Raw genomic sequence first — 27,500 nt, 5'->3', positions numbered from 1 at the left:
ATTTTGTGGAAACACAGAAAATTGAGGTAGCTTTCTAGTGGAAGTGGTTTCAAGTCATTTGGAGATGTAATGAAGGAGTTATGATCAATTTACTAGAGGCATATCCATCCTGGTCGAGCATCGCAGAATGACCTTCCAGAGCGACACCATAAGGTAGCTCCCAACCCAGATCGACCTCCCGGAGCTACACCACGAAGTCACTCGCCTTTTCATCACTTTGGAGGTAAAAAAAAAGGCCTGGAGCGACCTCTCAGAGCGACCACCTGAGGTAGCTCCCAACCCAGAGCTACCTCCCAGAGCTACACCACGAAGTCACTCTGTGTGTCATTTACTCAGTCGAAACTTATGATTTTTCAGAGACCTTTTGTTCATTTGTCTTGACTTTTTACACTTTCTAAACCTAATTTTAAGTACCTTTTTGTAAGCCAAGGAGGCAGAGGATCTTTATCTTTGAGAAAACCACCAAAAACCTCTTGAAAAAGTTCATCTCTTTGATTCGTTTGATCATATGTTATCCTGTTGATTTCTAATCTATTATCTGTATTTCTCTACATGATTAATCTGAAATCCAATATGGGTTTAAGAGGGATCATGAAGAGTAGTGAGTAATCCACTCTTGAATTCATGGGTTAGAGAGAGATTAAGGGTGATTAGGCTAGATCTATGATGTTATAGTGTAGATCCTTCTTATTCCTTGCTAGTAGAGTATTCATAATGCATCTTCTGAGTTGGCCTCTCAAAAGTTGATCTTTAGGCATTTCCAACCCACAAGGTGTTTGATGAAATGCCTGAGGCAACTCTCCTAAGCTTTTAACATACTTTACCAAAGACATTTGTTGTTAAAGGTGTTAAGATAGCCAATAGACTTGTTAGTAATGATTGATTTCATATTACTCAACCAAAGACATTTGATGTTTGAAATATGTTAGTAAATGAACATTCATCTAGACATAGAGTTTGTTTAAGATTGTGTCTAAGCTTAAGGTTGATATTTTGATTGATCAATTGCCATCCTTAGTTTGAAACTTGTTCACTCAAGGTCTAATTCTTATACCCATGAGTTCTCTTTTATCATAACCAAAGAAAATCACTTCTTTTATTGTTTTATTGTTATGTTATTGCATTCTATTATTAGTAGTAGTTTAAAACCATCCAAATTATCGGTTGCACTTAGAGTAAGTACGTACTTGCATTCTCGGTGCTTTGAATCTCTTAGAATTGGTTCGACAATCTTTTATACTACATCATTTGTCTTAGGAGACTTGAAAACTCCTAACATCACTCATCCCTGAGAAACATTACAACATTGTTTTATATCTACGTTGCACCATGAAAATGAAATTCAGAATTTTTAGAGAAATAGGTTGGTCCATCTTAACTTATTATACTTTTTATTAAACTAACTATTAAATTGATAAATAGTGTACAAAAGAATATTCTCGAATTTTCTTAAATAAAAGCTACAGGATTGCCTAATATGATTAACGTATATATGACAATTAATGATTATGAATAATAAATATTTGATAATAATTTTTGTACCTTATCTCTTTTTTGTTTAATTTTAAATTATTAAAAGTCTCACACTAATATAAAGTTAATTTTTTTCTTATATGTTATATTTTAAAATTTTAAAAACGACTATAAATTACTAAAAACGCTAAATGTCTCACACTAAAATTTTGTGATTAATGGTTTAACTTTTTTTGTAATAACAAGATACAAATGAACATAAATCGTATAAATATAAAGTCTTATTTACTAGACATTCATACTATATATTAATATAGTTTAAAATTAAACTATATAACATATAAAAATACTTAAATATGATAATTTCTAAATTTATTGAAAAAATATTGAAATCTTAATATTTTAATTTTGAAATTTGCATTCAAAGAATCACACATTATAATATTTTTTTTTATCATATGAGTATGAAATCTCAATAATAAATGATTGTTTTGATTTATTTACCAAAACAATATCGTAAATAAATAAGATGTATTGTTTTAATTTATGTATTTACTCTAATTTAATTATATACATAATACATAAATGAATACAAATAAATAATAGTTAATAAATATTATTTTTAAATATAACATTCATCCTGCGCAATTGTTTTCTTGCGAGTCTTAAGCTAGTATTGTTTGCAATGCCGGCAGATCAACAAGGGGAGTAAACTAACATCGTTGGGCCGCAGCACAATTAAAACGTTTTCCGGGAACATGATTCTCATCTTTGTGGGGGATATAATGGGCGTTTTTTTGTCAACGGATATAATGGGCTTTATTTGGACTTTGTTTGACGATCAAATTTCTATATACGAATTTGGAAATAAATGATTTCAGCTTACATGGAAAATAGATTAAGGAACAAAATTGGCCAAAAACTTATCCCCTATATATTTATTAAAAATCTTTTAAAAAGTTATAACCTGAATTTTGTAAAAATTAAAAAAAAAAACTCATCCTATGTGACACGTCTTCTAAATCCTATTTCAAAGAATTCTATACCACCTTATATAAACTATAGTCTAAAAATTATACTCTGTAGCAAAATAATATTTCGCAGACTATTATCAAATATTTATTGTTTCGCAGACTTTTCTTAACTAAAATCTACGGAATTACCTAATGTGAATAAAATATATATATAGCAATTAATGATTTTAAACAATAAAGATTTGATAACAATCTGTATATTTTTTTATCATTTTTGTTTATTTCTTTATTATTAAATAAATTACATAATTACATTAATCATATAATAAAAATCTAGATTTTTTGTATATGTCGTATTTTGAATTTTTCAAAACGAGTATAAATTACTAAAACTGTTAAAAGTCTCACATAAACTTTTATGATCAAGGTTTAAATTTTTTTCTATATTAAGATACAATGATTATAAGACCATATGAAAAAAATAATTTTATTTTAATAGGTTTTTATGTTAATATATATACACACACATATATATATATATATATTTTATATCGTTTAAATTAAACTATACATCGTATGAAAATGTATACTTATATTTTTATATTTTCATTGAACATATATTGAAAAATTAATATTTTAATTTTGAAATCTTTATTGTTTTTTAAATGATTATAAATTGTTGAAATTATCCCACATTAAAAAAATTTGTTGGTGTAAACTTTTGTTACACAAATATGCAAATAATCATAAAATTATATGAGTAGAAACTTCATTTAATAAATATCAATATTAAAAGTGTACTATATATATGTTAATATCATTTAAATTTAATTATATATCATATACGGTAGATAAGATTGATTGTTTTGATTTATTTACCATAAAATGATTGCGAATAAACAAGAGTGATAGTTTGATTTATATGACACGTCAATTTATTACATAATAGTAACTGATTTCTTAGCTATTTAATATATATATTTATTATTTTATTATTCCATAATATGCAGAAAAACATAAAATAAATAATAAATATAAAATATTTATTCCGCAAAAGTTTTAGATCTTAACCTAAGTATGTATCTCTTTAATTATTTTAAATCATAAGCATTTTCTAAATCTCATGTCAAAACAAACAAACAAAATGAGAATAAACTTCAAAATCAATATTTATATCGAACAATAACCAAAATGAAAAAGAGAAAATATTGAAGATAGATAGGATTGACACGTGAACGTAAACTTCTCATAACCATAATTAATTTTTAAATTACTAAATCATGATATAAAACTGAGCTGACATAGTTTCATTGCAATCAAATAGACCCGAGATTTTTCGACCTAAATGTTAGGTTCTTATGCGATAAGTAATTTTTTGACCTAAATTTATTTTTTTAAATAGGATCAGCTCATCAGTAAACAAATTGTGTGATAAGAAAAAAGTAAAAAAAAATTGTTTAAAGACCAAAATATTAATTCTATCAAAAATATAAATTTATTTTTCCATATAATATTTTAAAATAATTTTTATATAAATTTATCATGCGCAAGTTGCATTTCTCATCTTAGTAAAGTAGTACTCCCTCCGTTTTTTAATATAAGTTGTTTTAGATAAATTTTTATGTTCCAAATTATATGACGTTTTCGGTTTTCTATGTAAAATTTATTAACACTTAATGTTATATCACCAATGATAATATACCTTTTATTTTATTATTGGTTGATTTGTGGTTAGGTAAATAATTAATGATGGTTTTGTTTATAAAATATAAAAAATTAATGATTTTTTAATCTATGTGCACAATTATAAAACTAGGAGGGAGTAGTATATAACATGATTAGTTTTTTTTTCGATATGACAGCTACTCATGCATACACCTAGGATACTAAAACTTAATAGTCATATTTAATTAAAAATCGTTAGATACTTTTCATTGCCATCATTATGTTATTCATATCCAGAAAATTTTGATACAGTTTATGAAATCTTATGTAGTGAAATACTGTTTCTTTTTTAATAACATAAAATATAAAAATGGGAAAAATAAATGGCAAAATTGAGAATTCTTGTTTTCCATAAAGAGCATTAACTTTTGTTTCATTATTGTCTGATGTCTGGTTTCTCTGGCTACGAACTCTGGTCAAATTGACTATGACCATTGAGAACCTCACGTGTCCCCGTAAAGCAATCTTAGGTACTTTTTTCACCTTTAACGGTAAAGATCTGACCGGAGTATTTAAAAGTAGGTGCACTTGATGTAGTGGAAAATTTTAATTGAGAAATAATTTGTCACGCGCGGGGTTTAGTGAGTCAGGGGAGAAATAAGCGCGGTTAACGAAGCAGCTCGGTTCCAGATTTTTGCGGTATAAAGAAATAATGGTAAGGGATAAATTTGTTGTTTTCTATCGAATAGTACTATTTAATTTGTAATTGTCTTAAGAGTTATATGGGCGTCATAGTATATATGGCAGACAAACCTTTGTGAAATTCAAAACTAACGCATACAATGTTATGCACTGCAAGGGATTGATTTCTTTGTGCTCCACCCTTAATAATGAAATGCTATTTTTAAAATAAAAAACTCCAGTTACCAACTTCAGGCATTTGTAAAATTATGAGCATATCGTAAAAAATAAGAATACATAAAATAAATAGAAAATATTTTGAATTGTATTAATTTTAATAAATTAAATTATCTAAGTATATAAATTTGATTGAACATTACAAACCAGTAATATGGTAACGATAAATTTAATTAACTTAAAAAAATTAACTGTATTTAACAAAACTAATAACAATATATTTTGGCAAGGTATGTGAACAAATCAGAAAAGAATATTCATAGAATTATAGTTGACCATAACAAAAATATGAGGATCTACCACATCCAATGGGAGCAACCTTTGGTTTGTTAAAAAAATATTGAATATGATCTTAAATAACAAAGGAAACAAAATAATTTCCCGCATTATATTCCCCGATATCAAAACAGAACCCGAAAAGAAAGAAACATAATTACAAAAGTTGTTTTCTCTTCTCCGATTTTGTTTAATAAATGCTCATTACAAGACAAAAGCATATACTAAAATCTAAAAAAAAGAAAAACATTTGCATTTAACGCATAAGAAAACAAAAGAAAAAGCCACTACTCTCTCACAATAAAAAGAGCCTCTTCTCCTTCTTCAAAATCTCTCTCCCTTCCTCCCTCAAAAGAAAGAAACTTTTCAATCTCGCCATGGATCCTGGAGATCCCACTTCAATACTCTTCACAAAGATCAGAATTTTAGAACCAGATTTCGCCTCCAAGATCATTGGCTACTTGCTCTTACAGGACTTGGGTAATAGAGACTTGATGCGTCTCGCTCTTGGACCCGACACTCTCTTACACTCCGTCTGTCTCAAGGCTAAATCCGCTTTGGGTCTCTCAAACGGATCTTCTTCTTCTTCTTCTATCTCCAGACCCATTAACATCCACCGTCATTCCCCCAGGACGAATGGGTTTATGGAGTTCTCGAGGAGCCCTCTGTCTCCTTCGGTGAACACCAACGTGGGTCCGAGCCAGTTTCAAGAAAGTTCGTCTCTTTTCGCTTCAGATGGTGGAAACGGCGACGTACTCGATGAGCAGCAACTCGGTGACTACTTGTCCTTTCTCAACAACAACGACGAATCTGCGGATCTATTCGACAATGGCGATGCCCATTTGCACAAGAGGAGTTTCTCAGCGAGTGATGTTTGTGAGACCGGGTTTGGCGGCGGCGGCGGTTACAGTCGGTTCGCTCACGGTGGTGGTTTAGGGGATGATTTTGATTCTCTTCCTGGTGGGTTTGGCTCACCGGATTATGTTAGCAGACAGCAAGAGGAGATAGCGAGGATGAAACTGGCTCAGCGGCAGAGAACGGCCGCTGCTCAGTTCTTGGCGGCTAGTGGCGGCTCTCCAATGTCGTATGGTAGTAAAGACATTAACTTTCTCTTGCATTCGCGTAACGGGTACAGGTAATCATGAAATGAGCCTCTTTTGTGCCTAATATAATGTATATTTGGTTAGTAAAGACTTTGGATCATTGAAAGTTTGAATCTTTGTGCATTTATAAGGTGCTTGAGATGCTAATAATTGCCGTTGTGGTAAAAATGAAGTCTTCTTCATACGGTTTTCTACTTTTGGGTGTTTACATTTACATGCTAATGATTTGTTACATACCAGTTTTATTCTTCAAGTAATTTGGGTCATACAAGTGCAACAAGTCTTCATAACACTTTGATGTTGTGGTGTTAATTCTTAACTTTTTTTTTTGGTGCTGTTTGTTTTTTTGCAGATCAGGACAGTTTGGGGATGAGGGTTACTGGTTCGGTAGTCCAGGGAGACATGAAAGGGATGAGTTTATGGGGATGGGAGATAAGTCCAACTCTGCTTCTAAACAGATTTACTTGACGTTTCCAGCTGATAGCTCCTTCACAGATGAAGATGTCTCCAACTACTTTGGGTATCTTTGGCTTTTATGCGTTTGAATTTATCAAAAAGTTTGGTGGATATTTAGTAATGTTTGTTGTTATTGTAGGAATTTTGGAGGAGTGCAAGATGTTAGGATTCCATACCAGCAGAAACGAATGTTTGGGTTTGTCACTTTTGTCCACTCTGAAACTGTGAGAACCATATTGGCTAGAGGAAACCCTCATTTCATCTGCGACTCACGTGTGCTCGTCAAACCCTACAAGGAGAAAGGAAGAATCCTTGAAAAGTATGTTGAATCCTTTCTCACATTCTTCTCTTTTGTGTTCTCTTTTCTTATAATACCTTTTTTGTCAAACAATAGTAGGAGGCTGCAGCAACAACTGCTGCAGCAGATGGAGAGAGGGAACTTTTCTCCTGGTTCAAGTCCATCTGGATTGGATCTCTTTGATTGCCACCTCGGTTAGTTCTCTTCTTATTTCTCCATGTGGATATGGTTTCATCAGAGCTGAGTCTCTTGTTTTTGTTTGTTACCAGCGCCGAGGATGTTCTCTAACACACAGGAGATGATGATGAGGAGAAAAGCTGAGGAGGCTGAGCTGCAACAAGCATTTGAATTCCAAAGGAGAAGATTGCTTAATCTGCATTTGCCCGACATGGATAGCGAGTTGTTTCACCATCACCAGCGCAGTCTCTCTATTGGCTCTCCTGTTCATTTCCCCTCTCGCAGTGCTAATCAAAGCATGCTCTTTCGATCTGAAAACGCTGGTGAAGAAGTCATACAAGGTTATAATATCTCTCTCTCTCTCACACACATGGAACGTGTCTTTCTATAGCTTATATTCACCGGTTTCCCTCCCCTGTGTTCTCTCTTAGCAGGTAATGGTGATTCAGGGCGTTTTCAGTCTGAAGCAAACCATGCTTTTCTGACTGATACTGATAATAACAACAGCCAAGAAGGTGGTTACGATGACCATCTCAACAACGGGTATGATTGATTCTCATTTTGTAGGGCCTTTTAAGTCTTCTCAGCTTATCCGTGCTCTTTTATTAACATAGGAACGAGACAAGTCTGGAGAACGCTCTCCCTGATTGCTTCTTTGCTTCCCCATCAAAGACCGCTGAGACTAAACAGCCCGAGTCTGAGAAAGAGAACTGTGCTACCTCAACGATTCAAACAGCCTAGCTATTGGTATTGTGAAAGTTCTCTTTAAGTCCATGGCATTATTGCATATCAAATCATTAGCCTTTGCCAATTCTCTTTAAGTCAACTTGAAGCTCTTCCTTTCAAAAATGTTAAAACTGATGTGGTTTTAATATATTTGGTTGCAGAAAAGTAGAGAGACTGATAAAAGCAGGAAGTAGAAGAATTTTGTATATGTAGAAGAAGCTAAAGCCGGTTTTATAACAAATGGAACAGAAAGAAAGATAGGATTTTTTACATGTCTCAGAAAAAAGGTGGTTGTTGCAATAGTACTAACCTCAGATAGAGTGCATCGATAGGAAGAAGAACGATAGTGCGACTCAAACCTTAAAAAAAGTTTTAAGCTTTTGTCTTTTCATTGATGAATGTTTAAACACCTTTTACCGGATCAGCTAAATACTAATGCGCCAACAACGAAAACAAATGAATCCTAAGGGATCATCTTACCCGATAAAATTATTTTATTCTTGGTTGGTTGAAATTTCTCAGTTCAAACGTAAGCTCGTTACAACAACAATCTTGACATATAAATGCAACAAGAAAACGAAAGAGTTTATACTATCTGCTCTCCTTGGCTTCATGCTCTATTAAAGACTAGAGTTGACGGAGAGATGAAAGTGCTTGGCTTGTGTTTCTTGAGATTCTATCATGTATTGGTTCCTGTTGGTAGAGCTACGGATCAATGTTACTTCTAAAGCCGATATAACCTCAAATGTAACAAGTGAGAGAATTGAAGACTTAGGGATGAACATGATCATACCTGCGTAGGAAGAATGTCAATTCTTGATCCAGTGATAGTCTCATACAAGAAAATGTACCTGCCATGGTTCTTCCATCACTTCTTAAAAAACCAATACTACTATCAAAATCTCAGAGAGTCTACATTCTACAGCTTTATATATATATATATATGTTCATTATTATTCTCACATCAAAAATTATGTTGTCAAGTAAATTTATAATCTTAGTTTACAGATCAAAAAAACTACCGCCAAGCTAATTCAGTTACGAGTTCTGCTGGAGCAGCGGGGAGGACCTGACAAATATAGACACCAACAAACTTAGCAGGGTTTATCATATAATGCTGGAATTTACATTATGAAGATGTAAGCATACCTCGTCCTCATATGGATTGCAATTCTCTTTAAACCACAGCCTTAGGAACTCCTGTTTCAATATTTAGAAGAAAAAAAAGAGTGAACATGTGGGAAGAGTAAAACAGGCAAAAAAAAACACACTCACCTTATCAACATTTTCAGGCTCAAGACCTTTCCGGAAGCGTTCTTCATAAGAACCAGCAAGCCAGTATCTGCTTGAATCCGGCGTATGAATCTATATACAATGTGTGTTCAGGGGTAGATAGAGATGATTTATAATCAGCGAATTTGGCATTCAAAGAGAGATTACATGGAAACAAGGAAAGAGTAAGAGTCACCTCATCAATCAACAAGATGGAGCCATCACTACTTTTTCCAAACTCATATTTAGTGTCCACGAGTATCACTCCATGCTCCTTGGCCACACGCTGAAGAAACCGTAATATATTTATTTAGAATCTAAAAGACCTTCCCAACAAAGCAAAATTTATAACCGATTATAAGATTATTAAAAGCATTACTATCTAATGACTTTACACTGATAAGTTGTAACCAACCTGACCAAACTCAAACAAGCTCAAAGCCTTCATGCTTGCTTCCTCAAATTCAGCTTGAGTCATGAATCCACCTTCAACTATCTACAATAATCAATCTTCGGATAAGAAAGCAACACAGAACTAAACAACTTTGGGTAGACTTCCTCTCGTGTTACAGCTAAGCAGAACACTGAGATAGCAAGCTTAATGAACCTCAGTTGGAGAGATGGGCACATCATGATCCTCAGCCTTTGTTGTTGGAGTAAGTATATTAGCTGGAAGCTTCTGGTTTTTCACCAATCCTGAAAAGTTCAGTAATCAGTTTGTCATTGATCTTCTGACATGTACGTAATTTATGAAGAGCAACAAAAGAAACTGTACCATCTGAGAGGGCATTTCCACAATAGTTCCTAACACCTTTCTTGTATACCGTCCATAAAGATGTGTCAGTACTTCCAGTCACATATCCTCTAACTACAAACAGAAATAACAGTTCAGAACTAAAGGCTGAATATAGAAGCATCTGACTACATACTAACCCACAAACTCTATTGGGAAAACCGAGCATTTCTTTGCAATAACAACATTTCTATCAGGAGATGAAACGATTGCATTTGGAGTTATGTGCTGTGTGTTATTGAACCACCACAAACTGGTCTCATTAAGAACCTGAAAAGTTAAGCAGAAGCACAAACTTGTTATTTTTCTGCAACACAATGAGCTATCCAAGTTGAATTTAGGGCAGAGGAAAACAAAACCTGGCCTTTGAAGGGAATCGAAGCAAGGTTTCTGTCAAACGCACTCAACCGATCAGTAGTGATAAGTACCAGATAATCACCAGCGTCATAGATATCTCTGACCTGCAAAAATCAATTTTTTTCCTCAACTATCACTTGTTTGGTTTAGCATCTACTTTGGTAAAAAAAAAAGGAAACAGCACTAACCTTGCCCTTGATTCTAGATTTGAGACCAGGAACAGTCTCTAGCAAATTGGTATCTGAGAGACAGTTGGAAAGCGAGTCTTGGATAGTGCCAAGAACCTCTCCTTTACGGTTACTCGTGACTAGATCGTCAAGAGACAACTGCTGCTGGCGTTGAGCATTTCCCTGGCAAGACATAACCACTGAACACTGTTTTGGGTATCTCTTGAACTCCGGCAGTGTTCTGAGGAACGAGACTGATGCAAAAGCTTGGTTTTTTGCAGACACTGTCCTAGTAAAAAAGCTCTGGGGTGTTCTCGAAGGAGTTAGAGTTGACCTCCCACACTGAGCCATCTCAGAAACAACTGCAACAGATAACAAACCAAAACCTTAAAACAGTCGTACAAGATTGAAACCGATTACAAAGCTAAGAACATGTGAGAAAGGAAGAAAGACAGAACCTTTTACGAAAATAAGCGAACCCCTTCACCCAAAAATAAACAGAAGCTGAACGAAGGAGCGCGGCGGAATCTGTTCTGATAAACACAGAGAAGCCGACAACTCTGTTAAACCCTGTTTTGTAATACTATTCGCCTCATTTTAATTTTTTAAAATAGAGAAAATAAATATATAAAGCGAAAAAAAGAACTCGGCTTTCTCTCTGAGATCAAGATCTGTCACATATACATCTCTCAACAATCGTTGTGTGTTCGCCTGAATCCAAAAGATTTAACCTTTGGTTGAAGTCTGTGAAGCACTTAAGGGATATGCTAATTTAGAGACAGAGACAGAGAGAGAGAGAGATGGCGAGACAAGCGGGGAAGCAGAGTTATGGTCGGCTTGTGTTAGTGTCATGCCTCGCGCTTTTAGCGGTGGGACTCATTGCAGACTTCCTTTGGGCTTCATCTCATCGCTTCTCCCCTGCCGGGACTTATCTTCCCTCCTCCTTGATCGAAAAACTCCCTCCTGAATCCAATGTGAGTGTGTTTGCTTTCTTGTTGTCTCTCTTATACAAATTAGATCTCAGACAAAAGAGAAGATAACACTTTCTTGTTGCGTGCTGCTTTTAGGAGAAAGACACTAAAACTAAGGAAAGGAAGCTTTCTGCAACGTTTCAAGATTTGGATGCTCCTCAATTACAATGGGAGAAGATGGCAGCTGCACCTGTCCCTCGTCTAGACGGAGCTGCTATTCAGATTAGGAATCTTCTCTATGTCTTTGCTGGTTACGGCAACATTAATCTTGTAAGTAAAGCCTTAGATCCTTTGGTTACTACTAGCAGCAGACCAATGATGAGTTGCTTTTTCTGTAATGCTCAGGTGCATTCTCATGTTGATATATACAATTTTGTGGATAATAAATGGGGAGGGAGATTTGATATGCCTAAAGAGATGGCACATTCTCATTTAGGGATGGTAACTGATGGGCGTTACATCTACATTGTCACCGGTCAATATGGTCCTCAATGCAGAGGCCCTACTGCTAAAACATTTGTGCTGGACACTGATACGAATACCTGGAGTGACTTCATTCCTTTACCAGTTCCTAGGTAATTGCTGTTCTCTGTTATCATCATCATGTTCAACTGTTTAAGAGAAACTGAGAGTGAAAAGGTTTATTTATACATTTTAGGTATGCTCCAGCTACTCAGCTATGGAGAGGTAGACTCCACGTGATGGGTGGGAGCAAAGAGAATCGACATACACCAGGACTTGAACACTGGAGTATCGCTGTCAAAGACGGGAAAGCATTGGAAAAAGAGTGGAGAAGTGAAATTCCAATCCCTCGTGGAGGACCTCACAGGTTTATTATTTTCACAACTCCTTTGGAAACTCTTGCTGCTAATAACTTCATCCTCCATTTCATATGAGTTTTGACTGTTCTTGTGAACTGTAGAGCATGCGTAGTAGTGGATGATCGGCTTTTTGTGATTGGTGGTCAAGAAGGTGATTTCATGGCTAAACCAGGATCTCCCATCTTCAAATGCTCACGTCGTTTAGAGGTAGGGTATCACCTGTTGAAGTGAATATCATCATCATGACTTCTCTTTTATTGTTGTGTGTGTCCTTTTCCTCACCTTGGTGGTTCTCAAGGTGGTATTCAGTGATGTTTACATGCTGGATGAGGATATGAAGTGGAAAGTTATGCCACCGATGCCAAAACCGGATTCACATATCGAGTTTGCGTGGAAAGTGGTTAACAACTCCATTGTAATCGTTGGAGGCACCACAGAGAAGCATCCCGAAACCAAGAAGATGGTTCTCGTTGGTGAAATCTTCCAGTTTAACCTGAATACAATGGTAAAAAAAAAAAAACCCATGTCGTTCTTGCATGCTTAAGAGGAACATCTTTAGCTAATTAATAAATGTGCTGATCGTACTTTGTTTGCTCTGCAGAAATGGTATGTGATTGGAAAGTTGCCATACCGTGTGAAGACGACGCTGGTTGGGTACTGGGACGGGCAGTTATACTTCACCTCGGGGCAACGAGACAAAGGTCCTGATGATCCGGCGCCGCGTAAGGTAATTGCAGAGATGTGGAGAACTAAACTGATACTGAATCCATGAGATAGACGAACAACCAATCTCCCTTTTGTAATGCAAAGTCACTTATATTCTTTGAGCCTTGAGCCTTTACTCATCCCATTCCATAAAACATTTGCTATATCTATCTTCTATGTTAATGAGAGAATTTGTATATTGTAAACTATAGACACAAACTTGGTAGAAAATCTCAGTGTTTTCAACACATTACTTTGTGTGGTTTCTTCATCTTACTGCTGTCTTCTGTTTCTCATTCACAAAAACATTCTCTCTTCTCAAAAGCATGTAATACAAGATCTGTTTGTGTAAATGTCAATTTGCAAATATCAAACAGAGAGATCTTTTATGACTATATAGGAGGGTAAAAACAGAAGAAACTACAAAATTTCAGCTAGTTCAGAAAGTGGGAGAGAGGAATCAAACAACATTTTAATTCTAAAGACCCCTCTAGAGAAAATGGGACTTGTCATTTCTGCAAATAGTTTAGCTTCACCTTCTCCATCACTTTCCATAGTGCAGCTTTAGCTTCTTCTAGCGTTTCAACGCCATGACCTTCCTCAAATGCTAGCCTTTGTATGTTGAACTACAAAACTCAAAACACAAAAGGTCTGAGGGAACGTTGTATGATTATGAAGGAGTTAAAGATCAACAAGACAACACTAATTACTTTACCTGAGCACCTTGACGAACCCGTACATCTATCCCTTTGCTATCTATAGAGATAAGAGCAGCATCGTCTACCTCTGATTCAGTAGACAGTAGCTCCCTAAGTGGCTTTGAGAATATGGCATTTAGTTCCTATCACAAGTTAAAGAGGGAAAAGTAAGACCCTACTTCAATTTACCAAAAGACAAGAATGGTTGGAGAATATCCATAAAGCAACTGAGAGGGATTTGAAATGAAGCACCTTGAGGTTCTGTTCACCACCATCAACAGCGATCTTATCTGGCTGTAAAGCCTCATACTCTTTGACATCGACCCAAGCGACAGTGCCAAAACCTCCAATAAAGTATATATCACTGCCAATATTCACATTGAGTATGGAGTGTATAAGTAGACAAAGATGCAAACAATCATCTTACATGTATTGGTACTTTAAGAGTCAACAAGTTTGGAAGACAAACCTTATGTTGTGCATTCTAAAATAGTGAAAGTTTCCCCACTGCTCAGAAGGTCCGTGATGGTGCTTTGCACTATATTGCTTATGTGCCCACTCCTACCAAGTCACAACCAGAGATATTAATCAGTACATACAGATGTTTAAGCAGCTGAGATCCATGTATAATACTCAACCATAAATTGAAAACAACAGACAAATTAGCAATTAGTTAGCTACCCCACCTGTTCATCTTGGGACAATGGGTACACATCACCAAATAATGTTACTCTTGCATTCGACAAGCCACTCCATCCAGGTATCTGCCAGCCAAATCCCCGTTACAGAACAAAAAGAAAAAGAGAGAACCTTTTGCTTTTTGTAGTTTAAACACAAGAGCAAATGTTACCTGAACAACAAGACTGCATCTAGGTTCAGCCAAGAGATTTCTTGTGTGGATGGCCAACGGTGAAAATAAAAATATTGGATCTGGGGAAACAAGAAGTAATAAGCCATTCAGGAAAACGTGCATCTATAATCTCAACCCCAAGACTCAAGACATTTAATGTACTATTCTAGCATTGCCTTCAATACTATCCAGTCCCTCAAAAAGAACTACATTCACATCCATATTGAGAGTTAAGGAGAAAGAACAAAACCAGTTTTAGTTCCCTCCTATTCGTCCCCACAAAACCCAAAATCAATACAATTGTAGCCCATGCGATACTTATGAATCAGTTGTCCACAAGTAACTCATTTAAACGAGGAAATCTCAGCATACAAAGAAAGAAGCAGCTGCAGAGTTATGAGCAGTTGAGAAAAAACACAAGAAAGATTGAGAGACTTACGCCCCATACGATCAGGTGCAAAATCCACCAAAGAGCCAAAAGGGTAACCTTCCCTGCGATGGTGCATCTTAGACATGACTGTGCATAGATGAGCAAACCTAGCCTTGAATCATTTAACGGAAAAACCAACACCAATCAACTTTCTCATCCATCCAAGTAAGGAACAAGAAGAAGGTGATCTGTATACCTGCTCAAGCAAGTTCCGTACAGCTAAAGCAGGTGGAGGCAAGGCATGAGCTGATGTAGCATTCTGAACTCCACCAGATATCGGAGTTCTATAAAGTCCAGCTCGATTTCCACCACTATTACCAGCACAGCCCTGAGGAAGTGCAAGAGATGTCTGCACATAGATCATTACACTAGTATGAGAAAGTAAAGTCTCAATCTTTTCCTTCATTCATAATAAGAAGAAGCCACTGGAAATTATCTACTTCAATTCAAATTCATCTCTACACCAATCTGAGATTCGTATCAATGACAAAGTATGCATCTTTAAGCTATAACCGACAACAACAAAAAATTGAACTTTCCATGAGAATTAAAACAGAGAGTACCTGTGATAGAGAGAAGATATCCCCTGGAAAAAGGCCAAGCCCACTACTTTCGGCGGCGTCCCCTTCATCACTTGGTGCGTCGTCGTTATGTGAGAGAGCTTGTATCCGAAGCCCCACGTGGCTTGATCCATCGCTGATTCTCAGATTAGGGATTCGCGGATTACATAACCAACACGAAGACTGGGAAGAAGGTAGCGAAGATTTCAAAAGAGGCTTGACCTGGGGCAAATTAGAGATGTGTGATGAAGTTGAGAGAGCTTCCATGCTCATAGATTCCACTGAGAGAAGAGAATAAAAGATTTTTAGCTTGAAGAGTTACCCATCTTTCTTTCACTGTTGAAATAAAGTTAGAGCTTTTTGGTGGAATAAGGACTGGTGGAATAAGGACTTTCCAGCGTAGGGTTTGAAACAACATTATTATATATATATATATATATATATATATATATATATATATATATATATATATATATCTATAATAATAAAATTAACTTATCTGCTCTCTCAGACATCTACGTCATCATGTCACCTAGGGGGTTTTTGCGACACGTCAGCGCTTTCCTCTTGCATTGTCTATTTCTTCCGTAAATGATTAAACGTCGTGGGCTTGAAAATGTTTTGGGCTTATTGAATTTAAAATCAACATTTGTTTTTTTGTTGGGTTTCTTCGTTGTCGTAGCAAGCGGTAACTCCCGTCGTATTGTCTTCCATCAGTTCCTTCCACAGAGTGAATCAGTGTTGATGGCATTCAATTAATTCACCCACTTTCTCCTCATCAATACAGGTTTTCTCCTCCCATCAATCGAATTGGATACATATATATATATAGTCTCTAGGGTCTCAGGAGGAATCTCAAACGTCTTACGAATTATATTCTTGCGACAACCCTACAAGTTGAAGTTCTTAGAATGGTGATTACTCAGCTCCACTTGATTTGAAGGCTGGTCATCTCGAGGACAGAGTTGTCACAAGTCTCTTTCGTTTTTGGGAGGCTAGGACGTTAAGAAATCTGGGGAGCTTATGAGTGTGGATTTCATGTTCCTCAATGAGAAGGTAGTGAATCTTGAAAATCTCTCTTTTAATTACTTTAATATTTTCGCAAGAGTATGTACCATTTAAAATCAACATTCACCGGGTGTGCAGTGCCGTCGACCTTCCAAGATTACGGGGAAGAAAGTCACAATTGGTCTTATCTTTGCAACCCCTCTGAACGAGCACTACTCTTTCCGGTGACGGCGTTAAAACCTAGGTTAGATCTTGAGCTTGACGAGATTCATTTCTTGGACGCAATTCCTATAATTTTGAGTTTGGTGATTGTAATTATAAACAACTCCAGTTATGGGAAAAATTGTGAAAGTGCATTGATTTAGTAATGTTTTGTGCTGTTTATATGCCTCGCCTACACGGACAGTAAAGCACGTGATTAATACACACCTTCTGGTGGCAATCTCCATCTTTTAGATTTCTCTTTTGTAGGCTGCATTAACTCTGCAAACTCATACTTGGTGTGAGGCGGGAAGCTCGCAAGGTGTGAAGCGTGAAAGTGAAACTCAAACTGATGCCTGACTCAGAGAACCGGCTTAACAATCTTATGCTTTTCGAAAAGGTTTGGAGGAAAATCCATGGTTACAGGAGAAATATACCACTGCGACGACATTTAAAACAATTGGAGGTTAATAAAACAAGTTTCGGTTTTGATTTGTTTCTCCACATTAATTTTTGAAAGCTACCCTTTTTTTACTTTGTCCCAGAGAAGATTACTGGTTAGTAGTTCTGGTCACTGGTGAGGTAACAATGGTGTAGAAACTCTCGAGAGTTCTTTTGTGGGTTCAAAAAGAAAACATGGCAATGGTGGTGAAACACATCTCGATGAGCTTAGCAATGGAGACACGGGGTATCATCATCCGTAACTTTAAACTATTGATTTTCTGCCATGAATTTTTTTGATTCGTGTATCTGATAATGTCTATCTGTTAATGTCTTATGCAGAAAACAGCTATGGTTTCAAGAGGAGAGTTGACGTTTCAAGATATTTACGGTGCAGAGGCATTGCTGAATGAAGAAGATGAGGGCAGCTATAGTTCTGATTGGGAACCTGTGCAGCAGAAGATGCCATTTGAGTTTGTGAAATGGTGTTGCTTCAGTTGCACTATGGAAAATCCTGGTGATATGGTTCATTGTTATGTATATTTTGCTTACTTTTTCATGTTTGAATACTTTTGTTTCTGATCTTATACCAGTGTCTGCAATTATTTGTCTGAGGCATGGATATATTGCATCTCTGTTATTTAAAAGACACTGGTCTCTCACCGAAGTTGAAGAGAAATGCGGAGGTAAGATTTTGCTTCTTTTCGAACATGTCGTTAAGATATATTGCTATTTCGGTTCCACATTACCTAACTTCAAGTAACACTAAGCGCGCTCACGTATCTTTTATCTTGATCTTAGGAAATTCATCTGCAACTAGCTCGACAGCTGTTGGTTTCGAGGAGATAATGTTGTTGCATTCAAAAGTATGATTTTGTTACTGTTATAGTTTCGTGAGATATCTGTTGATGTCAATACAATTTATTTATCTCCAATGCTTTTTTCGTGCAATTATTTCGCAAGAGCTCCAGATGGTGAGCTGCTACTTAATTGTCTTAGAGACATATCTAACTGCGAATAGTTTGTTTATTTCCTTACTTTTACAAACAAGTCATTAACTTTTTTTTTTCTCTCAATTTTAAGGTCTAAACTTCAGAGCATTGTTAATATCACAAGCCAGCTTCTCTATAGGTTTGAATTTACCTGTAATGTTTCAGGGTTCAGCATGCAAAACATGATTTGTTTGTGTTATTTTGTCTTTCACTGCTCATAATTTTCCTATTGTTTGCCAAGTACTTCACTGCCGACACATACTAATAAGTATTCAGCACCTGCTGCTAGAATAGTAGCACGTCTGTGTGCTGATCTAGCTAAAGAAATTTTCTCATGATAAAATGTTAATCAACCAGGAACTTAGAAGCTCATTATGTTTAAGCTCAGATTAGATTGGTAAGTTGCTCAAATGTGATGTCCCGAGGTTAGATGTCTTTAAACTTGCAACTAAAGGTATATTCACACAGCAGTTTGGATGACCCTGACATGAACTGCTCCACAAGTTCGACAAAGTATGGGGGTGTTCAGAAAATTCAAACTATGATGGTCTCTGAGCTAAACGCTTATGTCCTTCATTGTTCCCCGCATGTGCATTCTGTTCCTGGTCCATTCTGCTAAATGTTATCACAAGTATTATATTATTAACGTTTGTAGCCTCAATGCACTACAGACTACTGAGTTTCTCTTCACCAGCAAAGTAGAGGCCATTGAAACAACCAATGGGTGGTCTACATTTCCTGCTCCAAATATTCTAGGAAGCTTCAGCGTGGTTTTTCATCGTTCACCTGCAACTCATGCAATGACTGTAGGGCTATTTATTCTTTCATTTTTGGCTTCTCGTGCCTATTTCTTGGAAAGGTTCGGTATTTGATGAAATAACAACTTATGTTGATTTAACTAAGGATTTTTTTCTTCTGTATCTTATCTAACGACAACCAAATGGAAATAACAAACTGAGCTTAACTTCTGCAACAACTACAATATACATATTACACGCATGTAATATTACGTCTACATCTTCAGTTGATTATTTTGTTCTGGTGCTTATCTTTTTCTAGCTTAAACTTTAATGGTTTCGATAGATAAATGTTTGGTTTATCTCACTTGATCAACTCCTCCGCAACTAAAGTCATTGCTGAGTTCTACAAGTAATAAACCTGTTTCTAATATTAAATAAAAGTCACTAGACTTGAATATTACTTGATAAATTACAGAGGCATAAGAGCAACTATTACATGTCACCGCTACAATATAGTTGGCCGGTCCGACACATGTTACTATTACAAGCAACCAAAATTATTTTCATCATTTGACGAATATTTGTCCACCATATCTATTACCATATTAAATAAAACAAATCCAACTTCTATTGTTCAACAATTAGGCTACCAGATTCAACCAAAACAAACCCCAAAAAGTTATGTTTCTTTAGACGATGGAAAAATATGTGAAACCCCATAAATGACATCAAAAAGTACATAGACTAACATTCTTGACACAATGTTAAAAAAGAACACAACTTTAACTTACATATACGGAGTAAATGTCCAAAACGAACATCAATACTATACTAACAAATATTAAGTTCGTCTATTTCATTTGATACACACACGGTCAATCATTTTTATATCTTAAGATAATACTTCAAACGCAAGACTTTTATATACTATCCAATAAACATGCTAGCGGAGTTTATGGTCACCACAAATAAAAAGTTACTAGGCATGAATATTTTTAAGAAAATAAAATATAAGAATTTTGGGTAGTATTTTGTTAGTTTTCGTTTTAGTTTTATTTGAGTTATTTAATTTCCCTTGCAATATTTTCAACTTGGCCATAATATTTTCTAAAATAGGGGACTTTAAAATTTACCACGAATTTGATACCACTTTCAAATTTATTCTTAAAAGATAACAATTTACATATTAAGTTTGTGATTAAAAAAGCTTAGTTAAGACTCTTAAATCATTTATAAATATCTAAATATAATTTATACAACATTAATAAAATTTTATAAACTCAGCTTCATCCCTGAAATATTAAACTCTAAACAATAATTAATTTTGTTTCACATTCTACCAACTTTTTAACCAAATCATCATCTTCAGTTGTTTCATGAATATTATTTTTCTATGAAATAGTGAGAATATAATTAGAAATTATATATAATTGAAAGATTAGATTTTGAAATACACTTTAAATATATATATATATATATATATATATTCAAATAAATAATTATTCTTTTACTGAAAATTAAAAACTGAAACCTCATACATTAATTTCAAGCATTTAGTTTTAGTATCTATTAAATTACTGTTTTCTCTTCAAAACAAAATAATGACGACAAGTAAAAATAAAGTCTATATATTTACATCTTATTTCATTTGGGTGAGAGGCTGTATTCCTACAAAAGAATGTCGTCAAAAAGAATGAAACGCCGTAAACTAACAAAGCCCAAATTTTATTTTCTAAATATTAAAAAGTATCACAATAGGGAAATAAAATTAATTGAAAAGTACGTCTAAAGCATCAATAAAACTTATTAGAAAAGTAAATCAATAACATATAGTTATTAAGTCATTTAATATTTATTTTCAATATTATTAGCGTTTGCACTCTAATAATTTTAAATTCATTTTATAATTTATATTTTGTGAAAATGGATAGATATGCATTATATATACTCAAATAGTAATATAATAGATTAAATTAAACTAAAATTTATATAAGAAACCCGGGCGTAGCCCGGGAATACCACTAGTATTTTTATAAGATAAGGATTGATGATTAGATTACAAAGTTTAAAAAAAAAAATTGGTCAATTTTTGTATCAAAACAACATGAAACAAAAAACAAAAACAGTGCATACCTTTGGGCTTATTTTTTTTTCCAACGCTAATTTATTATGACAATTATGATATGAGAAAGATTACATAGACGATTCGACAACCGACAATACTATCTGCCTTATGAAGACATACGCCTAACTGCATCACCTGAGCCGTCCTATGAAGATCTACGCCTGACCAGATTTACTTGCACCATGTTGAAGATCCCTTGTAAGCCTTTCTTCCATAGTCTGCATAATTGTTTAATAAATCGCTTTCTCCGGGACTTGAAACCTGGATTTCCTATAATCTGCAATAAATTGCATAGTCTAGGATTCAAACCCCAGACATGGGTGTAAAATCCTTTAAACCTTAACCAATAGGCTACGATGCTTCCACACCTTTTGGCTTATTAGTTTTATTTTCTTAAGACAAAATCATAAAATACCAAATATTATACTTTTCTAACACAACCACAACAACAAATCTCATTTTATTATTTTTTTCTGTGGTAAATCTCGTTTTGTTGTTATATAAATAATCTTAAAGTAATATTCCCTCCGTTCAATTAAGATAGACTTTTTAGAAAAAAAATTTGTTTCACAAAGATGTATTTTTTTGTGTTTTCTATAAAAAGTTGTAAATTTCAAAAAGATTAATTGACTTTATTGAATTACTATTGATTAAAAATTATTAGAAATTAAAAATTGCAGAAAACAATACATTTATTATGGTAGTTTAATGTGTTTTCTTAATATGTGTGAAAATACTAAAAAATCTATTTTTTCGAACGAATGGAGTAATTTATTATATATTTTGACTCTTTAATTCGTTTGATTAAAAGTTATTGAAAATTGAAAATTGCATAAAACAATACATTTATTATGATACTTTAATATGTTTTCTTAATATGTGCGAAAATACTAAAAAATCTATTTTTGTCGAACGAATGGAGTAATTTATTATATATTTTGAGTCTTTAATTCGTTTGATTAAAAGTTATTGAAAATTGAAAATTGCATAAAACAATACCTTTATTTTGGTAGTTTAATGTGTTTTTTTTAGTATAGGTGAAAATACTAAAAAATCTATTTTTGTCTGACGAATGGAGTAATTTATTATATATTTTGACTATTTAATTCGTTCAAATACGTAACTTTGATGCAGATAGGAATACACACCAGTTAAAGAAGAGCCGGTTGAGTTGATCACCATGGCGTTTATATTATTTTGGGGGATCAACACAAGGTTCAACTTTAGAAACCAACGTGAAAACGTTTATTTCCAATTGCCACATGGAGCATGGGATTATATTTCTTGGGAATTTTTAAAAATTAGAGGTCAGATTGTTTATGACTTTCAAGACTTTTACAATTAAGGTTTTTGATTTAAGTATGACTGTTACAACTACAAAAAAATTTAAGAATAGAAGTAGCTTTAGAAATAGTTGAAAGCCTGAATTTGTGGCTTTGAAAATACATATCACTTTAAAGAGTAAAGTTAGTTAATTAGGCTTTGAGATTTTTTAGAAATGTTTTTAAAACTTATGGACAGATTTATGCTGAGACAGTGGTCTCATTTTGAAGACTTGATAAGCAACTCTGGTTTAGGCTAGATAGATCAAAAGATCATGAGACGATCGTGTCGACAATAATCGTACACTCGCACTAGGTTGAGGCTGCGTTGAAAACGTATGTGAGGCTGTAAGGAACATAGATCTCCAATGAAGCGAGAGTACTACGGCAGAGGCGAGACGACTACGCTGAATTCGTGGGTAAGGCTGTGAGAAAGGGTATTGTCCTTCAGGTTAAGAAGTTTTGGTTAAGGAATCTCTTCGTTTTATTGTGCTCACGGTTCACAAAGCTTCAAGAGGAAATAGTGAGGTCTCTAAGTGGTGATGCTGCCCCTTTCGTTGTTAAGCCGGCTTTGAAGATGAGTGAGGTGTGGAAGTTGAGCGCTATTAAACTTTGGTGGTTACTGTTATCTTATGCATGACCGGATTTTGGTTTCGTACAAGCGTTCCAACTCATACTAGAGGGCGGTCTTCGAGCAGGCTTCTATGATGCTTCAGAGGAATGGGTCTTTTGCTACATGTAACAGGTTGAATCAGCTTCTTACTCGCTTAGTTTGTTGTGCTTCCGAAAACAATCTTTGTCTTCGGATTTCTCCCCACATATTAATATCGACTTTATCTTTCATTCTAGCGCTTCAAGTCTGTATCGGTTATTTCTCTCCTATTTGTTACCAAGCTGATTCGAAAAAGTATCGATTGTCTTTGTTTCCATGTTTTTTTTTTCTTTTTTGCTATGGAACCAGTTCCAAAGGTCTTAGAGCACCTCCAATGGGGATTTTACCCAATGAAATTCTAAATACGAATATGTGTGTATGTATATATTGTATATGCGTATGTAGTTGGGAGTCCACTAAATAATGTAGAACCCCTACCCAAAAGTTCTACACTATTTAGTTGATCCCAGAACTACATACACATATACAATATAATCATACACATATACAATATATATATACACACATATTCATATTTAGAACTCCAATAAGTGTTGCTCAAAAGAAAAAAACTCCCCGTTGGAGGTGTTTTTATATTTGGTTAACAACTACTTGTAACCCTAATGATATTTACATTTTTAGAAAGAAAAAAAAATCCTTAATCGTATGAATGATTTTATTAATAATCTTTCTAATCAGAGTAACCTAGCTTGAAGATTGGGTCAAATGGACTTCTAATAATGGGCTGATATTGATTTGGGCTGAGCTGATTAGGGGATTTCTCTCAACAGGCTTAAGCCGACATAAGATAACGACATTCGACTAAAATGCTCATTAGTTGATAAATGATAATGAGTGTTTATATTTTCTAAAAAATGTTTAAAAAAAAAATTACCAAATCCTCAATAATCAAATCATCCGTTAATCGTGAATTACGATAAAACTAGATGTCTTGCCCGCACACGCGGACATAATCTTCTTATAGATATTTACTATTTTATATTTTGTTAACTCAAAAACAATATGTTAAATTATTATTTATATTCTTAACAAGTTTATACCAAACATAAAATAATTTATATATGACAGAAAATTTCATCAAAATATATATACTAATTATTGTGTTAAATTTTTCAAAACACTCATATATTAGAAATGTTTTAGACTATATTTTTATACAAGTGTTTTTTCTTCATTAATATTTAATTACATATTGTTTTATATCTTAATTTTTATAATAAAAATAGCATTTAAAGATAACAACACAATATATAAGTATTATCTTATTTTTTAGAAATATAAAATATTATTTCAAGATAACAACAAAATATATGAGAATTATCTTTTTAGAAATTTAATATTATTAATATAAAATTCGTTTTTAATTAAATTATTATATATAAAAATTTATTAAAAGTAACAACGACATTAACCAGTCTAACTTTTAATAGAGTTCGATTCCGAAAATTTACTTTGTAAATAATAGCATAGATTAGTGATTAGACAAGGAAAAAAAAAAGAAATCAAAATAAAAAATCAATAAAAAGAGGTACCTTTTCCGGCATCGCCTTGGATAATCAAATCATCCGTTAATCGTGAATTACTACCACTTCACCATCCTCCCTCCACACTTCTTGCTTGCCTTTCTCTGAAACAACAGGTTCCCTTTTTTGACCTGAGCTTCTCTTCTTCTTCTTTTTTAATTTTGTTGCTTGTCGAAGTCAAAATTCAATTCTCAAAGAGGATATGTAAACTGGGGCTTCTTGTTTGTATGGTGGAATGAATTGCATATATTTTCTAAGGTTTTTTAGTTGGCAGCAATTGTATTTTTATGATTTGCAATTGCTAAAGTTTTGATCTTCTTCGCTCAAAGGTTGAGACTTTTTTTCCAATCCGATCTGATTGATGTGTGGCTTTTATTACTGGAATTGGATAAAATTAATTGTTAGGGTTTAAGGTGTTGTTGCGCTTGTTATGACAGATTGATTATCTCCAAGTTTTAATTATCGTCATATAATGTTCATATATATATATATATATATTCTGTAATAACTTTTCAAGATGACATTTTCATTTCTGGAAATAAGAATCATACTACTTTATATCATAAAACTCCAAATCGGTTGCAGTAGGGACAGTTTGTGACAAACCACCAGTAACCGTTAATGATGTCACTTAATGTGATTCTTATTTACTCACCCCCAATTTTGATTTTCTTCAACCTTTCCTGTCTTAGCAGTCTAGCTTTTTAATTCTGGAAAAAGAGTCTTAAATAATGTTCTGTTTTTTTCTTTGAACGTCTTTTTGGGGTGACACTTGATGAATAAAAAAAGACCATGGATGATGACCTTCATGGAAACAACGGTGGAATGCACAATGGCGGCGGAGTTCAAGATCCAAATCACTCAATGCACGTGCAGTATGATCATCACGGTATGATGGATGAACAGCACGCTGATGATGTGATGAACGAGGGACTGGAAGCAGACATTCCTTCTCACCTTGGCAACACATCTGATCATCGCGGTGAGGTTGTGGACCGTGGCAGTGAAAATGGAGATCAGTTGACCTTGTCCTTTCAGGGACAAGTTTATGTTTTTGACCGCGTCTTGCCTGAGAAGGTGACTTCAAACCCTTCTAGTAACTTAAGATTATTTGCTGGTCTGGTTATGGTATTTTTCTGTGTAATAAAGCTCTCGTTGATATTTTTTTTTACTGCAGGTTCAAGCTGTGCTTTTGTTACTTGGAGGAAGGGAAGTACCAAATACAGTCCCGACAACCGTAGGATCACCTCATCAGAACAATAGGGTACTGGTAATAAAAGACTTGTTTAATACCATATATGGGAGGATATAAGTTCTACTACTCGAGTTTAATGCATGAAACAGGGTCTATCTGGTACTCCTCAAAGGTTTAGTGCCCCCCAAAGGCAAGCCTCGTTGCTGAGATTTAGGGAGAAAAGAAAAGGGAGGAATTTTGATAAGACAATTCGCTACACTGTCAGGAAGGAGGTAGCATTGAGGTGAGTCTAAATCAACAAATAGGGTTTGTTTATATCCCCATCTTTTGAGATACACTGGTTTGTAACTAAAAGGTTCTGGTTTTGCGCATGCAGAATGCAACGTAAGAAAGGTCAGTTTACATCTGCCAAGTCAAGCAATGAGGATTCTGCATCCAATGGATCGGATTGGGGCTCAGGCCAGAGCTGGGCTTTGGAAGGAACTGAGACTCAGAAGCCAGAGGCTTTGTAAGTTGAATAACTTCTGTAAACTCTTACAACTGTTATTAGATTTGCTTCAACCAACACTAAAACATAGAAATAATTTGATTTGTTTGCTGTTTTTGTTTTTGGGAGTTTCTTTTTCACTTGCATAAACTTTTTGGGAGATACTTCAACTCTGAATCATATACTTATTATCAAAGCATCACCCATTTCAAACCTGGACTTATTAGAACGGTTGTCACCTTTTTAAGTCTTTATAGATGGTGAAGTTATTTATAGCTTGGTGTGTACTTGGTTGACAAAAGCTCATGTCTGATCTTTTTGCCATCTTCAAACGGTTGTGAACATGTTAAAAAGATGTCGGCACTGTGGAACCAGTGAGAAGTCAACTCCAATGATGCGACGTGGACCTGAAGGGCCAAGGACACTTTGTAATGCATGTGGACTAATGTGGGCAAACAAGGTAAGCTAAATAACACTTTCGTTATTCATTTTCTATTAACACTTGGTTGTCTCAGTGATCACTTATAAACAAAACAGTAACATTGTCTTTGATAATTTCAGGGGGCACTTAGGGACTTATCCAAAGCCCCTCCTCCTCCAACAGCCCAGAATCTGCCTGCAAATAAAATTGATGTGAGTGAGCAACATCAGTTTTTTTCTTCTGTACTATAGCGCTTGAAAGGAATGGATAAGTTTGGAGATTGAATTGCTCTTTAAGATACCAACCTTTTTTTCTCGATCACATTGTTGCAGGAATCAATTCTTGAGGCTGAGCTAGCTGGGGACATTAGCAACTCACAGTGAGAGAGTAAGTGAGTAAACAAACCCATTGTACGCAATAAAAAACGATGTGAGTTTGGTTGATGAGGGTTCTTTGGGACACTCATAATCTGTTGTTGTATAATTTTTAGAAAGATCACTCATGAGAAGAGATACAAATAAAACATATTTGCTCAGTCTCTTCTGTATGTTTGATTTGTTTCACAAGTCTTTTTATTTATCTTTTTCCTCAGGTAGAAACAGTGAACTTCTTGTAGCTTTTTAACATTTATTGACACACAATAAAACATTTTTATATTTAATTAAGTGTAATTAGTAGATAA

The 27,500-nt window shown here is 34.5% G+C and overlaps 5 protein-coding genes and 1 long non-coding RNA gene across 9 annotated transcripts; 4 read left to right on the top strand and 2 right to left on the bottom strand.

Moving 5' to 3' along the window:
- Window positions 1-5,507: 5,507 nt before the first annotated feature.
- LOC106406297 (zinc finger CCCH domain-containing protein 55) lies at window positions 5,508-8,490 on the top strand. 2 transcript variants are annotated; one of them, XM_013846923.3, is made up of 8 exons: window positions 5,508-6,441; window positions 6,762-6,929; window positions 7,005-7,184; window positions 7,263-7,357; window positions 7,433-7,681; window positions 7,775-7,883; window positions 7,955-8,087; window positions 8,228-8,490. In XM_013846923.3, the coding sequence occupies exons 1-7, from the start codon at window positions 5,684-5,686 to the stop codon at window positions 8,079-8,081; spliced, it is 1,686 nt and encodes a 561-aa protein (XP_013702377.2). In that variant the 5' UTR covers window positions 5,508-5,683; the 3' UTR covers window positions 8,082-8,087; window positions 8,228-8,490. The 2 variants fall into 2 exon arrangements, with proteins under 2 accessions (XP_013702377.2, XP_013702376.2); XM_013846922.3 differs by having other exon boundaries at window positions 5,551-6,441; window positions 7,260-7,357.
- Window positions 8,491-8,542: 52 nt separating this feature from the next.
- Window positions 8,543-11,353, bottom strand: LOC106376910 (phosphoribosylaminoimidazole-succinocarboxamide synthase, chloroplastic-like). Of its 2 annotated transcripts, none has more exons than XM_022695143.2 (13): window positions 11,114-11,353; window positions 10,677-11,017; window positions 10,491-10,592; window positions 10,272-10,401; window positions 10,114-10,206; window positions 9,946-10,034; window positions 9,754-9,834; window positions 9,535-9,624; window positions 9,342-9,431; window positions 9,216-9,266; window positions 9,089-9,135; window positions 8,860-8,917; window positions 8,543-8,771 (listed from the first exon to the last, which is right to left on the bottom strand). In XM_022695143.2, exons 2-13 carry the CDS (start codon window positions 11,004-11,006, stop codon window positions 8,694-8,696), a joined length of 1,239 nt encoding a protein of 412 aa, XP_022550864.2. In that variant the 5' UTR covers window positions 11,007-11,017; window positions 11,114-11,353; the 3' UTR covers window positions 8,543-8,693. The 2 variants fall into 2 exon arrangements, with proteins under 2 accessions (XP_022550864.2, XP_013672493.2); XM_013817039.3 differs by having other exon boundaries at window positions 8,543-8,759.
- A 36-nt stretch (window positions 11,354-11,389) lies between these two features.
- LOC106406298 (kelch repeat-containing protein At3g27220-like) lies at window positions 11,390-13,423 on the top strand. The gene is made up of 7 exons (XM_013846924.3): window positions 11,390-11,629; window positions 11,723-11,896; window positions 11,972-12,201; window positions 12,285-12,455; window positions 12,549-12,654; window positions 12,746-12,952; window positions 13,049-13,423. The coding sequence occupies exons 1-7, from the start codon at window positions 11,456-11,458 to the stop codon at window positions 13,217-13,219; spliced, it is 1,233 nt and encodes a 410-aa protein (XP_013702378.3). The 5' UTR covers window positions 11,390-11,455; the 3' UTR covers window positions 13,220-13,423.
- A 25-nt stretch (window positions 13,424-13,448) lies between these two features.
- Window positions 13,449-16,099, bottom strand: LOC106376911. The gene is made up of 9 exons (XM_013817040.3): window positions 15,694-16,099; window positions 15,327-15,479; window positions 15,140-15,242; window positions 14,701-14,780; window positions 14,537-14,614; window positions 14,320-14,411; window positions 14,103-14,214; window positions 13,868-13,993; window positions 13,449-13,778 (listed from the first exon to the last, which is right to left on the bottom strand). The coding sequence occupies exons 1-9, from the start codon at window positions 15,961-15,963 to the stop codon at window positions 13,662-13,664; spliced, it is 1,131 nt and encodes a 376-aa protein (XP_013672494.1). The 5' UTR covers window positions 15,964-16,099; the 3' UTR covers window positions 13,449-13,661.
- A 142-nt stretch (window positions 16,100-16,241) lies between these two features.
- On the top strand, window positions 16,242-18,405 carry LOC125580237. Its single transcript, XR_007317996.1, has 5 exons — window positions 16,242-16,746; window positions 16,837-17,365; window positions 17,445-17,587; window positions 17,683-18,026; window positions 18,142-18,405. It is a non-coding gene; the product is annotated as an uncharacterized LOC125580237 (long non-coding RNA).
- Window positions 18,406-24,661: 6,256 nt separating this feature from the next.
- On the top strand, window positions 24,662-27,479 carry LOC106376912 (GATA transcription factor 24-like). Of its 2 annotated transcripts, none has more exons than XM_013817043.3 (8): window positions 24,662-24,831; window positions 25,505-25,792; window positions 25,893-25,979; window positions 26,060-26,193; window positions 26,287-26,418; window positions 26,752-26,857; window positions 26,959-27,030; window positions 27,151-27,479. In XM_013817043.3, exons 2-8 carry the CDS (start codon window positions 25,508-25,510, stop codon window positions 27,199-27,201), a joined length of 867 nt encoding a protein of 288 aa, XP_013672497.1. In that variant the 5' UTR covers window positions 24,662-24,831; window positions 25,505-25,507; the 3' UTR covers window positions 27,202-27,479. The 2 variants fall into 2 exon arrangements, with proteins under 2 accessions (XP_013672497.1, XP_013672496.1); XM_013817042.3 differs by having other exon boundaries at window positions 25,893-25,985.
- The last annotated feature ends 21 nt before the right edge of the window (window positions 27,480-27,500 follow it).

This window comes from Brassica napus, chromosome C1 (assembly GCF_020379485.1).
Source record: "Brassica napus cultivar Da-Ae chromosome C1, Da-Ae, whole genome shotgun sequence".
NCBI classification, from domain to species: Eukaryota; Viridiplantae; Streptophyta; class Magnoliopsida; order Brassicales; family Brassicaceae; genus Brassica; species Brassica napus.
The sequence above is the reverse complement of the archived record's forward strand: the minus strand, read 5'-3'. Positions and strand labels throughout refer to the sequence as shown.